Source organism: Conger conger, chromosome 5 (assembly GCF_963514075.1).
Source record: "Conger conger chromosome 5, fConCon1.1, whole genome shotgun sequence".
Classification (NCBI taxonomy): domain Eukaryota; kingdom Metazoa; phylum Chordata; class Actinopteri; order Anguilliformes; family Congridae; genus Conger; species Conger conger.
Window position 1 is genome coordinate 41,644,644 of NC_083764.1, and position 16,241 is coordinate 41,660,884.

At 41.9% G+C, this 16,241-nt stretch overlaps 1 protein-coding gene across 6 annotated transcripts in view; it reads left to right on the forward strand.

The window, feature by feature from the left end:
- The first annotated feature begins 212 nt into the window (after positions 1-212).
- LOC133128090 (casein kinase I) overlaps positions 213-16,241 on the forward strand; it is a 44,267-nt gene continuing 28,238 nt past the window's right edge. For 4 of the 6 annotated variants that reach the window (XM_061241347.1, XM_061241350.1, XM_061241351.1 and 1 more), the window contains exons 1-2: positions 213-465; positions 6,597-7,430. In XM_061241347.1, coding sequence (XP_061097331.1) covers positions 7,203-7,430 — 228 coding nt within the window. In that variant the 5' untranslated portion in view covers positions 213-465; positions 6,597-7,202. Of the gene's footprint in view, positions 466-1,494; positions 1,629-2,341; positions 2,429-6,596; positions 7,431-16,241 lie in introns of those variants that run through there. The other 2 variants (XM_061241348.1, XM_061241349.1) reach the window with 2 other exon arrangements.

Consider the following 16,241-nt stretch of genomic DNA (forward strand, 5'->3'; position numbering starts at 1 on the left):
GTCCTGAATTTCAAATAGACTATTTAGAATTTAAATTAGGAAGCTACGGTGTCGTAGTCTACCCATAAATAACTTGGTTTGGTTGGGTAACAAAGAGTTGCAGTACAGTGCCGTTGCAAGTTTCAAGAATAAACTCGAACAATTTAATTCGACTACGTCCTGAATCGCTAAATCCGCATTCCCCAATTAACAATACGTAGACTTCAGGAACCTCCGCCGTAGCTGCGCACGATTTTTTCCGGGGGCGCTCGAATTTTTATGACTACGTATTCTCTATAGCAAATACGTTGGTTTGACACCGTAGTAGTAGCCACGGGACCACTGAGCGACGCAGACTGCTTGCTGGCTGATTGGGGAGGCTTAAAGAGACAACAGCAAGAAGGAAGAGAAGGAGATGAAATCAAGAAAATATCAATAAAATTATGGAAAATGGGAATTCACACTGAGTAAAACGCACCTCACCAGGTAAAATTATTTGTTCTTTTCGTCAATACCATTGCCAACTATATTTATTCATAGGTAACGTTAGCTGAAAGAAAATAAAGGGTATTCGGTTGTGAGGATTAAGGAGTTGCCCAGTTTATGTTAGCTTACTAGCCAGTTAGCTTGCTAGCAGTGGATCTTGCTGCAAAATTGTATTATTTAAAAATACAATTTACCCAAGCACTGGTTAATGATATCTAGATACCGTGCTAGTTACCTACGCAATCCAACTAGTTTCCTTAATTTAAATAATATGATTAATTAAATTGTAATGTCCTAGCTCTGTGCCCAGTTTAAACTTGTTCGGCAGCATATAATGGCACTAGCTTGTCCCCTAACGTTAGGCCACAAGCTGGAAGAAAGAGTCCGCTAACCTAAAATAATATTAGCAAACTAACTAATGTTACTAGCCGCCGGGTTAGTAATAAGATGAAGCAAGATGTGAATCTATGATGTCTTGGTGTGTCCATTGGATCGTGCAAGTCTAATTGCGATCACATCAACTAACGTAGCTAATGTTTATGTAGCTCGTTAGCTAGCTAGCTAGCTACCAATATTTCCGAAGTTGAGTCGTCGTCCCCTTCATTTTATTTGCAATGAATCGACGTGTTGAAATGGGTCCCGCTGGGTTGGTGAAAGTAGGCCCAAACGATCTATCCTAGCCAACGTTTATATTTGAAAGGGAAATGCATAGCTAGTCTAGCTAGATCAGGACATTAGTTATATAATGTGGCCTATCTAGTTCGCTGAACAAATTAGCTAACGTTACCTATCGCTGCTGGCATTAATGTTAGTTAGTTAGCTAACTTACTGAAATTGCCAATTGCAACGTTAACTTATATTTTCAGCTTTGTAGCTAGCTAGCTAACGTACTTGGCTAGCTTGTGTTATGTTACATCATTAGCTACTTTTCGATGCACTTTAGATAAGCAAGGTAGCTAGCTATAACTTATAGCTAAGTTACATACCTAATCAATTAGCTAAACGAAACCTAATTGACTCAGTATGTAGCCACCTAACGTAGCTAAGTTATTTGGATAGATATTATACAGACAAGAAGCTAATTGGCATAAAAATCTGATAGCTTGCCTTTGCAAGTTAGCTAACGTTACAGCGTAACGTTACTTAGCTAGCTCGCTAAACTGGTAAGTAGGCAAAGGTCGTTATGTTAATTATCGGTATATTAACGTTAAGGCACGAGCTAAATATTTAACACTCGATTGCCATATAAATATAAGCATAGGTACGTGGTTTGCCAAAACCAACTGGCTAATTGGGACTACTAATTGGTGGCGTTAATGCTTATCTAAAGTAACCTTAACAGAGTGTATATTTAACGTGCCTAAATAAATATAGCCAGCTAACTTTCTCCAACCTATTCCCCTGATCAATCTGATCATTTCAGTGCGATTTCATTCGATTAGAACTATTGTGATGGGCTATAATGAATGCAATATTATCAGAAATAACCATGATGGTTTGAAAAGGCCATGCTGTCCAGTATCAGTCACCTTAATAATAATGCATGTAAAATTGTTGTTTTTTTTCAGTGGATGCCAAACATCTGATTCATAGTATACAGCCTTTGTTCGTGTCCCAATGTAGGTTTGAGTGACTTGGAGAAAGAATGTGTTTGTCTACTGGCAGGAAGAGCGGTCATGGTCAGGTGGAACTGAGCACCATGAAGAGATGTTAGCTGCTATTGATGGATAGAAATCTTCTGGAAATGACAACAATTAACATTTGTGATAAATTTTGGTTGATATGTTTCCAAACCGTTGGTGAGATGCAGAGCTCTGCCACAAAGTACATTTTAATTTGTACCTCAGTAACACTCGGCTTCTACTGTGCGGTCCAGGTCATTGCTGGTTTCAACGAGGTCATGGTGAAGATTGCAGTGTCCTCCACCTTCACCTGGAGACACGGCTGGCACCTTGGAGACTAGGTTGGTGCTCCCACGCATAGGCTGACGAGCACTTCCTGTTTCATTATTATGGACTGTCCAGTAGAGGAAAAGTTTTTAATTTAACACCTTTTAACACGCTGGCTTGTCATGAACTGCAGAAAATAAAGACTAGGTATACAAAAACCAAGCAATGATTAGGCTATTATTTTAATTTGATTTACAGTTTAGCACACTGTCCTGCAGAAGGGTTTGGTTCTCCTCATTTATTGACAGAATTCAAGACACCAATTCTGTTGTCGGGCAGAGGGGTTCAAACAGGCCAGGTCCCTTGGGTTTGCTTCATGAAAATACAACAAAGGTTGCATCACAGGGAGTATTTATTTTTAGACCCTTCAGAAAATGGGTTTGTAATGTTGTCTGTGCTAAAACCGGTTGTGTTTGAATGTGGTGTGTCATAATCGGTTGGAGGGAGCAGAGAAATAAAAGGAACCATACAGAAAGGAAAAGACTAGGAGGACTATTCTTGTTTCTCTTCATTGCTTTTCACTATTCTTGCACATTCAGCTTGTCTCATGAACATGCTTTGGCCACCATACCACGATTTCAAATTTTCAAAAAAAGCTAAAAAATAAAAATATCTTGAGTTTACTAGTGATTTCTATAGGGTGTGCTTTAAATAGAGGTTCACTTTCTGGGTGTAATAATAAGTGAGAGATTCCAGAAGTGATGACTAGCCAGCTTTGCAGTGGTTGGTATGGGGGCATTTGGGGGTTCTTTTTATATTGTGCTGGTACTTCTTCTCAGTCCTCAAGCGGCACAAGCTCTTCATTTCCAGAGAGTTCACTTTAGATGCAGCTGGCCTGGCCTGTGCTGGCGCTACGTTGTTGTGTGTTCAAAGGCTAACAGAGCTGCTACAATTATGCCTGAATGACCTATGAACTAGTTTCAGCTACATTGTCACATGGTTTGTCCTCTTCTAGACTGTCTGAGTTGGGAGTGAGTGAGTTGAAAGACGGAAGGAGTGTGTATCTAAATCGAGAAGGTGAGAGAGAGGGGGCTGAACATGAGTGAGAGAGGGTTTCTGAGTGGTAAGAGAGGGACGTATGAGAGTGAGAGATCACCTCTGTTGGGAAATGACTAACTGCTTTTACTTGTGGGCTCTTGGTGATATGAAACCTTCCTAGACATGTCATAGGAAGCATGTTGCATTGTAACCACTGAATTCTAGCCATGTCACAGAAAGGACACAAAGTTGATCTGCGAGAGATCCAGAAATAGTCTCCGCTCCTCCCCCTCACGGGTTCCGGGCAAAAATAACTAACACAATAAACTAAAATAAAAAGAGCTAAAAGAAAGTAAGACCGAGCGACAGCTTCCCAGCTCGCCGTATGGAGCCGGTACAGCAGACCGGCTCCTCCCTTTTGCGCACTGAACTGAAGGAAAAACTAAACGAAATAAAATCTCCACCACCGAGACAAGCACGCTTTAAGCACCTGGGCTGATTATTTAACACAGCCCAGGTACGCTCTCCAACAGCAGGCATGGCCGAGACAATCCGGTTTCCCACCGGACCGAATGTGACAGATGGGTTTTAGATGCTTTCTCAGGGAAAGATCTCATCAAGGTGGAGCCACCAGTGTTACAAAGGGATTCAAATTCTGTTTGTTTGTTTGTTTGTTTGTTTGTTGAGGTCCTCACTAAAATTAACAATGTGCATTTACATTGAGAATTTTGTGTGAAATTCTCTCAATTTCTCTCAATGGGCGTCTTATTTTGGTATGATGGTTGTTTGTGTCTTGACATTTATAGCATATGCTCATTCAACTATTTTTGCACCTGCTCCTCGCCAGTGCAAAGCCGGGTTTGGAACGGTGTCTCTTGCTTTGCACCTCTGTTGAAGTCACACTGAATAAGCCTAAATGTGTCTCCTAAATGCCAGTAAAGTACAGGATTTCCAGCCTGGTTGCTAATCTGTTGGTTCGGATTCCTACACTGTAAGGCCCGTCTCTGTTCATGCGAACTCAGTCAGTGTCCAGGGTTAGAGACAGGAGTATTTTTAGATCCGGCACTCAGGAACGCCAGATAATGCTTCTCGAAAGGAGACAGTTTCTTGTCCTCATCAGCTTCCAGTGCATAATGTTTCCAGCCCATATTGATTACCTTACCATACTCTTCTCCGCGGTGTGTCTGGAAATTGATTCTTTCTTGCTTTGTACCAGTTTTATTTATTCATTTATCAATATTTAAAGCCTTCAGAGTTTTCCTTGCTCTTTCCAGAGTTGGCTGACCGAGAATCACACAAGTTTAGAACAGGCCGTTCTGCAAGCTGTGTCGTCTTCTATGTAAAGATAATGTGCTGTGTAATTAAGTCTGTTTTCATCATGGTTAATGCATAATTTATGGCAATCTAAACATTTGTACTTGAAAATATAAAAAAGATGCAAGGACTCAAGGCTTACATTTGTCACTTTGGTCAGTTTGGATGTCATCAGTGAGAGAGGTTCCTTTTTTCTGATTGGCTCTTTCCTATAGCACTTTGAGGCCTAGAAGTAATTCCGGAATACTAGCTATTCTTGTCCCCGTTTGATATGTTGGCCATTTTATTTGTTTACATTTTATACACAGTATCAGTACAGTTAGAAACATTGTATTATGATATAGCATTGTAGCTGTTGCACAGTAATACTCCACAATAAATACACGATAAATGCACTGCACCCATTGTCACACTCTTGCCACAGGGCTGTTAGGCTGATGTTCAACAAAGTATTTTATGGATATATAATTGCACATATTCCTTTAAAATATTTGACTGTGTTGGTGGGGGCTAGCCTGGATTTTTTTTGCTCATATAATATCAGGTTTTTGATACCATTGCAACTGTAATAGTATCGGTGTCATTAGCTGTGGTTAGATGGAAACACTTAGTTATACACACAAGAACAACTACCCTAATGAGCTGTAAATTACATTACAGAAACAGCAATAATTAACCACTGGCTCTGAAAACAGAAACGGAATGTGCGTAGAAGCGTGAAGAGAGGGTCTGGGTTGGGGTGATGCGTTGGCGTGCGGTTAAGGCACTGGACTTTGGTTTGATGCAGCTGCACACCGGGAGCGGGGTTCGCATATGGCTGGCTGCATGAGGGAACAGCATTAATTGGGCTGGGAAGAGGGACTCAGTGGGGAGGATCGCGGAGGGTGTAGAGCAGGCAGCATTCTGGATGAGCCAGAGCCAGGACTGAAAGAAATCCTACCACCAACAACTGGATCATATTGGAGAAGGAAGACTGGGAGAGGGATATGGTTGGTAGGGGGATTAGAAAAATAGCATGATGCGAACTCCACACAGAAAGACCCCTGGTCGAGATTTGAGCCCTTGACGTTGCTTTTGCAAAGCGACGGTGTTATCCATTGCGCCACCATGCTGCCACATTATTGGATTCTTCTGTTCATGGGGACTAGATAAAGAATCGGCATTCCATCGGTTGACCTCCACGATGTTTGCACTGTTGTTAAATTAGCACCACTCTGGGGGTTTAGCACCAATCTGACACGGTGCTGTTGCCAAGGTTGAGAGGGAGATTTAGTTTCCTCTTGTTGTTTGGGGCTGTTGGTATACAAATTACATTCAAAGAATTAAATGTAGCCTACCTACAGAAGGACTTTTGTCCTTGTCAAAATAAAAGATGACTAATCCAAATGTTGCCTCTGCTAACTAGCATGATGCGGTTTTTTGTACTACTTAGTGAAACCTATGATCAGTCTTCTGTTTGGTTGTTGAATACCAAGGACATACATTGGAAATATTTTTGTGCTGTGATCCAACAGGCTGAAACAAAACATCTTGGCCAACTGGGGAACCAAAATATCTGCATTATTATTGCAGTATTCTTTTTTCAGTTTTTCAGTTCATTTTTTTGTAAGCTTATTATATTATAACAGGTTTGGACTTAAACCTGTTAACATATAGCAGGGAAACAGTGTTCAGTAGCCACTGTTGTTCAATCGATAAGACTTTTCAGGTTTGTATGTATCATGGTGTCGAAGTTGTTTCCAAATTAAGTGAAATTACCTTTCATAGTCCTCAGGAATGTTGGGCAATGAAAGCATTTTTGTATTTTACTGAGTTGCTTTGCTTGCAAGGCTTTTGTTAACTAGGCTGAGGGCTGAGTGTTTCTAAATTTTAATTGTTTGTGTTTAACAGAAATCCACTAAAAGGAACTTCAGCTGTAGTAGCTGCTCACCATCTGTACGGAGATCTTCGCTGTGCATCTCTCCTTGAGTGTTGGAACCCCAGGAATGCCTACTGCACCACCACAGCCTGACCAGGAGGAGGCGCTGCGGGGCGCAGGGGCCAGCTGGCGGGTGGGCCTGCGGCTGCACTAACCCGGGATTGCTCGCATGCCCGCGCACGAGTGCCCGTGTTTCCACAGTGTGTGCGTTCGCTCGCACGTTCTCCAGGAGGGGGCGACCATGTTGCTCTGACCCGGTGACTGAGAAACCCCCGAAGAACAGAAGAAGCTAACGGCCACGGAGAGGGACCGGAGCGAGGGACTGACCCTGAGGGAGGACTGGTTTAATTCCGGGAACGCTTTCCGCTACCTTCGTCTGGTTACAGTTTAAAAATACAAACAAACAAAAAAAACCTTTTGGCTGGGTATACACGCTCTTTCTAAGCCGGAATCCTCCTCTGTATTGTGAGGTGTTCCTTCCCTCCCTCCCATCCGCCTCCCAGGGTAGTTGTTTTGGCGGCGCTTGTGATTTGCATGGCAGCAGTGTAACCGTGGAGAGGCCAGGGTATCACAAGCTTATGGATTTTGATAAGAGAGGAGGGAAGGGGGAGGCAGAGGAAGGGAAGAGGATGTCCAAGGCTGCCGGGAGCAGGACTGCGCATGGGGGCCGGAGCGCAGGCACCAACTCCGGGGTGCTTATGGTTGGCCCCAACTTCCGTGTAGGGAAGAAGATTGGTTGCGGGAATTTCGGAGAGCTGCGGCTGGGGAAGAACCTGTACACCAATGAGTATGTGGCCATCAAACTGGTAAGGACAACACCTAATCCTGCACACCAACCAACCCCTCAGCTAAACCTGCATACCAACCAACACCTCTGCTAAACCTGCACACCAACCAACACATCAGCTAAACCTGCACAACAACCAACACCTTACCTAAACCTGCACACCAACCAACACTTCACCTAAACCTGCACACCAACCAACACTTCACCTAAACCTGCATACCAACCAACACCTCAGCTAAACCTGCACACCAACCAACACCTCTGCTAAACCTGCACACCAACCAACACATCAGCTAAACCTGCACAACAACCAACACCTCACCTAAACCTGCACACCAACCAACACTTCACCTAAACCTGCACACCAACCAACACCTCAGCTAAACCTGCACACCAACCAACACCTCAGCTAAACCTGCACACCAACCAACACCTCAGCTAAACCTGCACACCAACCAACACCTCATCTAAACCTGCACACCAACCAACCCCTCAGCTAAACCTGCATACCAAACAACACCTCAGCTAACACTGCACACCAACCAACCCCTCAGCTAAACCTGCATACCAACCAACACCTCATCTAAACCTGCACACCAACCACCACCTCATCTAAACCTGCACACCAACTAACACCTCATCTAAACCTGCACACCAACCAACACCTCATCTAAACCTGCACACCAACCAACACCTCAGCTAAACCTGCACACCAACCAACACCTCAGCTAAACCTGCACACCAACCAACACCTCTGCTAATCCTGCACACCAACCAACACCTCTGCTAATCCTGCACACCAACCAACACCTCTGCTAATCCTGCACACCAACAAATACCTCAGCTAAACCTGCACACCAACCAACACCTCTGCTAAACCTGCACACCAACCAACCCCTCATCTAAACCTGCACACCAACCAACACCTCATCTAAACCTGCACACCAACTATCACCTCATCTAAACCTGCACACCAACCACCACCTCTGCTAATCCTGCACAACAAACAAAACCTCAGCTAAACCTGCACACCAACCAACACCTCATCTAAACTTGTACACCAACCAACAATAATTGAAACGCAAAAAGAACATTTCGGCCTATGTTTGACGTCGCATCAATGTATGTCACTCAATTTTGCAACTGGTGTGCCATGAGAATCTGTAAATTTTGAAAGTGAGCCGTGGAAGGTTGGGAAACGCTGTAGTAGTCAACAATGTGACTAATTCTATACACCAAACAATGCTATGGCTATTGGCTAAACCTATGCACCATTTTTGCACTTCAAAAGGGGTAGTTCCATTTAAGATGTTGGCAAAATGTATTATCAGGTAATGCCAGATTTATAAATTGGCAAAGCTCTTGTCATCTTGGTTGGCCATAACAATGATATTCTCTGGCTACATTCTCCGTGATACAGGAAGCAACTGAATCCTGTTCTTCGTGTCATCGTCTAGCCCTGTCTTGTCTCATGCTGTGTTAACGAGTAAACGACACCGTTAATATTAACGAGTGGTTAAGGACAATAATGTCGCACACAAGACCACCTGCGCTTTGTTCTGTGGAACCTGAATGAAGTTGAGCAGTGATGAGTAATGCAGTGGAAGAAGTCGTGTGTGCGCACGTCAGGGCGTGATTGTGTGCAGTTGTGGTTTCGTAGCTGCCTTTAGGCCAGTCTGCTGCTGCCTCAAACCTGTTTGTTTGGCATTTGATTGTTTGTTTGGTCCTGGCTTTTTTTTGGGCTTCCGTCCTACAGTTTTTATGTGAATTTTGAAATTTGAACATAAGTAAACCTGACTAGAAATGCCTGAAATAAAATAAAAAAATAGAAAAAAGAAAACGGTAAAATATCACAAAAAAAGGTTTTACGCTTGGCTGAGGTGGCCGATAAAGCAAAGATTTTAAAAAAAATCTATTATGACATGATGCTTCCTCTACAGAAAGCCAAAAATCAGGTTGGTTGCATCCTCTTCTGAATTTTCGCATAAGTTTTTGATGGAAACACTGAGATTAGAATTTTCTTTTGCTGACTTTTTGGAAATTCTCATAATTTAAAAGATTTAAAAATAAAATACAATTTCAATAAAAGTTACTCTCCATTTTTGTTCTTCGGGCATTGCTTGAAGTGTCAGATATGCTAATGGAGTACAACAAAGAGAGCACAGATGCTAACAGTTGTTTACTTTTGACTCTCGTTGACCCACAGGTGTTTTCAATTTCCCAGATAAATCTAACAGGGAAGTGGTTTGAGCATATTGTGTGAAATGACAGCTCTTGAACTGCAGAGTCACCCTGTTTTACTCTCTTGCTGTAGAGCCATTCTTTGTTCATTATTTGTTTATGGGGCAGTTTGTATTATATATTAAAATAAAAATGTTGCACAGTGGTTTAAGTAATAACTTATTTACTGGAAGGACTGTAGATGAATGGCAACCCTACAAAACTGCATTTCCTAAATTCTTTTCTTGGGTGTATACTTCCCATAATTCCACGTTGTCATTTTAATACCTAACCTTGACAGCCTTTCGAAGGAACACCATCATCACAGTTTGCTAGGAAATTACTTTGACTTGGCTATAATTAAAACATTTGAATAAACTTAACTTCATATGGAATGTTAAGACAAGAAATTTGTTGGGAATAATGCTGTATGTTGAGAAAGTATTTGGTTTGGTGGTTCATAATGTCCAACAAATTGAACGTGAGCCACAAGATTCAATTAGCCGGTAGCCCAAAGGTTCAGGAGTGATGGTTATGTACAAGGTGGGTGTAGCTGAAAGGTAACTGAAATCACAAAATGTTTTGATTATTTTCAGGAGACTGAGAGAGCAGGTTTGGCATGTTGAATGCTGGAAAAATAGGAGACTCCATAATTAGGGAGGCCAAGCCGAAGATTAGATGTGTGAACTTGATGAACCCCCCATTATTTTCTCTAATATCTAAATTAAAGGTAAAAATGGTTCAGCCTGTGAAGTATCCCATCTGTCAGTATTTTAGCCTCGTTCAGTACTGTGTGGCCCTGGTCTTATGTCACCACTGATGCTTTGGGGACCATAGCTCTCAGATGCATGTTTGAAAATGTGCTGCTTCATAAAATAGTGGCAGTTGGGGCATTCCATCATAAATTGATTGCTTTCTGACCTTTTAGATTAGATTTTAAAAAATATATATACATGTTAACCTTTATGACAGAGTTTCAGAATGTTGTTTGATTAACCAGAATGAGCAACTAGTAAGGAGACAAGGGCGCCCCAGTGTTCACCCATATTAAATCCCCCTACAGACACAGCTTTCATCTTCAATAATAAACATAACAGTATGGTTCTCTTAAAACAAGGTTCTCTTATGGTTCAAACAAGGTTATCCACAATTTCAAAACTTTGTGTCCAAAATAAAGAAATATGCAAATTAGGTAAACAATTGGTAAGATTTTCATGTTAAAACATTGTTACTAGACCATTGTAAATCCCTTCCTATCATTGAAAAAGGCTCACTGACATGTTGACTTGCTCTCTGCCTGTGTATATTGTCCGTAAATTCGGGTTTCAAAATATACAGTTGATGGCCCAACACTCTGTACCAAAACATTGTATAACTGTACAATAATTTAAGCTCATTGGTTGAAAATTGCTTCTAATTGCGTTTACAGAGAAGGGGGAGGGATAAACAGCGTTGTGGTTTGAAGGTGTTTGTTGCTGCTATTCCTCTCTTGACCGTTAGAAGTGTGAAATTACCTATTGTACCTTTAAACCTTAATTTGCAAATTTACTCTGTGTAAACGCTGTATTTTTTTAAATGTTATATCTTCTGCTATCAGTTGAGAAACACAACTTTCTTGAAACTTTACTTTGACAGCCCAAAGACTCAAATGGGACCGGTTTCACCTCTGGGAAACAGGCCATTTCAGACAAGAAATTTAGGGAACTTGTTTGCGTTTTTGTACACGGTTCATGACATTACGTGCATGTGTGGTAATGTGTGGTAATGTCTCTCAAAAGGGAACAACCTAAAGCCACTGTCTGTGCATATTTCTCTTTCTTCTCCGCCATTTCCCGGACTCCATCTTAATGCACGGCACACCTGAAGCATCCGGCGTCCTCTTTGAGAGGCGCCAGGGCACCGCTCTCAGCCTTCGTGTGCAGAATGCGCACTTTGAGACGCATGAGGACATCATGCTGCCTTCGTATCTCCACGTGTAGATCCCTCCTGGAAAAGAACCAGCCTGATGAAAGGTCCCCTTTGTTGCCTGGGCCTGTCGATGCACAGTAGCCCAGTCTCTGGTTTCAGCTGTTCACTTTCTCACAGTGGAGGGGGTGGAAACGCCTGCCAACATGCTGCAATCTTGCCTGGGGTGGGGGAAAGCCCACGTTTTAAAGAAACATGCCCGTCATTCCACTGCCCCTCTAGTGCCCACTCCCCCATTTTAGCAAACTAGACCTTTCATTTAGCATGCATTCCTTTTTTTGAAGCATGCTCCGTTACTAGTGATTTATTTTCTTGATGATGAAGCCTTGTTGGTTATTTTAAGTTTGCACATCCACCATTTTAAGCTTGTACTGTCCAAGCTTGATACATTATATTTAATATTTTTTTTATTTGATCTTTTCTTCCCCTGTGCCAAATCTTCTACTAATCCATGTTACCTCAGCATTCATTGTATGCCAAGGAAATTGTATACCACTTTGTTTAAGACCAATTAGTCTAAATGAAGTCATCATTAGGCCTGAGGTCTGTGGTTTTTGTGGAATCTGACGCCATTTAAGTGATGGGCAGACATCAGCTGATTGGCTGCTATTTGAAGCCATAGGATTTTCATTTAAAAAAATAAAAAGAAAATAGATCAAATAGACATATCTATGATGCACTGACAGTCACTTCCTGCAGACCTCTGCCAAATGTGTGCTCTTTTTCCTGTACTTGTTCTAAATGTGTTAAATGTGTTTGGGGTGTTTCTGGGCATGGTCATCAGGTGTCAGGAGCATTTATATGTAGCGAGCTAGCAACTGCAATGGCAGAGGTGAACAAGCAAAAGTGTAGTGAAGCCAAACCACAATCTGATGGGACTCTTTCAAAAACCAGTCCATTTTCTTTCCTCTCTGGGGACAGCTGTCCAAAAATGGTAAAACTGATTTAAAAAAAAAAAAAAAAAAAAGAAAGAAAAAAAGTGAGTGGGAGGTGAGTGGGCGGCGTTGAAGATCGAGGAGGGCACTTCTCATTGTGAACGCAAGACCACAGCAAGGCTACATAATCCTGCCTTTAAACTATGGCATCAGTGTTGTCCCAGAAAAATTAACATTGGTTGACCTCTACTGACTGATCAGCAGCACAAGACAGCCCTGGCTGTGGGCAGAATACACATTTGGTTGAGCATACTTCTCAATGGATACTTTGCCAGCTGTGAAAGTAATACTGCTTAACCAGGAAAATGAAATTGCATAAAGCCTCTCAAGCAGCATGAGCCCTAATGGGGCGCTGAGCAATCCCTGAGTGAATGGAAGCGCACTTCATGTGTACAAATGCGTTTTCATTTTAGCGCAATTTAAAAAGGAGGGACTGCGTAATGAGTTGTCAGAACAAAGCGAATCGAAGGCACCTCACACAAGCACAAACGGGATTGAGTTTGTTCTCACAAATGAACATGCTCAACCATTGAGTTCTCTCTCAAACATGCACACACACACACACACACTCTCACAAGAGAGTTTGTTTTTTCTCTCCACACACACGCACTGACTGAATTTAGTTTGTTCTCACACACAGTAGCAGTCTTTTTGCCTGACTGCATAATTACTTGCTTTGCATGGACATGTTGAACAAATTGGTCATACATGTTCTGTTGATAGCTGATTGGTTTGACTTGCAAAAACTCACGCAATCACCAGGCAGCGTTTAACCTCTGGTTGTTCACCTCCATACAGTGTCCTGGAACGTCACTGGATTGCTGATCTCTACGCCTTACTGGCGAGAGAGACCCCTTTGCACTTGAGTGCTTCAATACATGCAGAATGCAATAGATTCTGCTTACAATTTGTACTTTAACAAGTACAGATTTCTGGACCAGGCTTTCCTCTGCAGTTTCCTGAAACCTACAGGTTTACCCACAGCAGGAGTTTGCCTGCTATGAAATGCAGGCTACATAGCCAGGTGCCTTAAATTTATTTTAACATTGTTTTTAAAATGTTTATGTACAGTCCCCTCAAAAGGTATTGGAACAGCCAGGTCAATTCCTTTGTTTTTGCTGTATACTAAAGACAATGAAGTCAAAATATGTACATGAGATGACCGATCCAAATTTCAGCTTTTATTTCCTGGTATTTTTATCTAGATTTGTTAAACAACTTGGAACATATACGTTTATCCAATGCCCTTCATTACAATCTGACCCACTTCTTAGGTGAGCAAAAGAATTGGAACATCTGACTGACTTTCCTCTTGTGTCCAGTTAGATTGATTGGTTAAACAACAAATAGTTCTGAATGTCCACTGTTGGTTTTAGCCTTGGGTTTTGCCTGTGAAGACTGCATTTGTGTTATAAAAGATGAACCAACATGTAGACCAGAGACCAAGACAGAGATAGGTCGACCAAGGAAAACAACAGCAATTGATGACATAAACATTCTGAGAGCTGTGAAGAAAACCCCTTAAACATCAGTCCGTGACATCACAAACAATTGCCACAGGGCAGGGGTGAAGGTACCTCAGTCAACCCTTCAAAGAAGACTGAGAAAGCAGCAATATAGAGGCTATAACACAAGATGCAAACCACTCATCAGTAGTAAGACTCGGAAGGCGAGATTACAATTTGCAAAGAAATACAGAGATGAGCCACAAAAGTTCTGGAACAAAGTTTTATGAACTGATGAGACCAAGATTAACCTCAACCAAAGTGATGGAAAGGCCAAAGTGTCAAGAAAGGAGGGATCTGCTCATGATCCAAAACATACAAGCTCATCTGTGAAGCACGGTGGAGGAAGTGTCATGGCTTGAGATTGCATGGCTGCTTCTGGAGTGGGCTCTCAAATCTTTATTGATGATGTATCTCATGATGGTAGCAGCAGGATGAATTCAGAAGAAATTCATTCAAAAACTTTCTATCTGCCAACTTATGGGGAAATGCTTCCACTAGAACTTCATCATGTAGCAAGACAATGACCCAAAACATACTGCTAACACAACTAATGGCTTCATTATGGAGAAAAAGTGGAAAGTTTGAGCATGGATTTCACCTCCTGAAGAGGTAATTGAAGGGAACCCCCCCCCCCCCCCCCCCAAAAAAAAAAAAACCCCAAAAGAACAACTGAAAGAAGCTGCAGTAAAAGGGAAAAGCATCAGTATGGTAATGTCAAATGGTCGCAGGCTTGATGCAGTTATGGTAAGCAAGGGAACAATTGAGTGGTCTGTCACCAAAGTTGCTTAAGTAGATTAACACATTTAGGTGTAAATACCAGGAAATAAAAGCTGAAATTCTGCACTCTTGTCTTGTGTTCCTGTTTTTAATCTCGATCCCAAATGTATTCAGTGAATTGCCTATCTATCAGTTATCCTGTTTTATCCCTTTTTTAAGAGGGTGTCCGTTTCGCAATGTGACTGATCCTCCTGTAGATTTACATGTAGCCATGCCCGAGAAAATTATCTCATTGTTTAACGGGCTTTCAAAACACGAAATGCCACCGTACAGCTGCAGGAAATTCATCTAAGAGGGAGCACAGGAAGCCGCTGTAAGCCGCATCCTTTACTGTAAGCCTTTTTTCGGAAAACGCTTAGCTTTTATGCGCCATCTGTTTTTGTTTCTGTCTGTCCCTTAACTCACTAGCCGGCCCCACACCCATTTTCTCCCTCACCCAGCAGCCGTTTAACGGCTCTCTCTCCATGCCAGCTGAACATGTCCATGCATAGCCTGAATGGAAACACCTGGCTTTGAACATGCATTTGACAAGATTTTCTGGCTACATTCAGAGGTGGTGCTCAGCCTTGTACCGGAGTGGGTGATCCACTACCGTGGAGTGGAGAGATCTTACTCAGACGGCAACTTGTAGTTGCTTGATTAGAAGAGGTCACAGGGCAGGAGGTTTATTACACACGTTTACATTTGTGACCGTAACTTTGTGCAGATTATTATTTTTTTTTTTTAGTTGTGCAGTATTTTCATTACATCACATTGCATTTAGCAGATGCTCTTATCCAGCGTGACGCAATAGGCAATTCGCAATGGGACATCTCAAGTGTAGGGCAAGCTAACGTTAGCTTGTAGTTTGAATACTAATAGTAGTCATCTCATTGATTAGCTAGTCAACTATTCGGCATTTCAGACAAGCCTGATAATGCAAGAAATGTCTGAATGTGCACGTATTGCCGACAGCTTACAACGCCTAGAGACAGGTCTAGTCTGTACACCCAAATTGCATCTTTAGGTCAACTATGCACTACATTAGCACGGGTTGTTGCACCCCAATAGAACGCATCTTCTGACCATTTTAACGTTACCATCTGCGATCACAACCATGACGCACGCAATGATAATTTCACAATGCTACAAAGCTAATGGCAGCATCCTACTTCCACCTTCTATTTTGTCTCTAAAATTACGTATTGTGTTCATTCTGAAGTTTACTGAAACTAGGTGGCGGGTCAAAAGCGGTAGCAGATTGTCTTTCAGGGCTTATTTCTTGCCTTTATGACAATATGTCACAACGTTTATGATATTAAAAGCTGTGAATCATAAAATAGGACAACTACCGGTTCGGTGGGTAAAGTTCTTTTTTTAAATTTTTTTTATTTTATATCTGATGCTTACCCTTTTTGAAGAAAGAGAGCGCTGGTAAGCTTACTA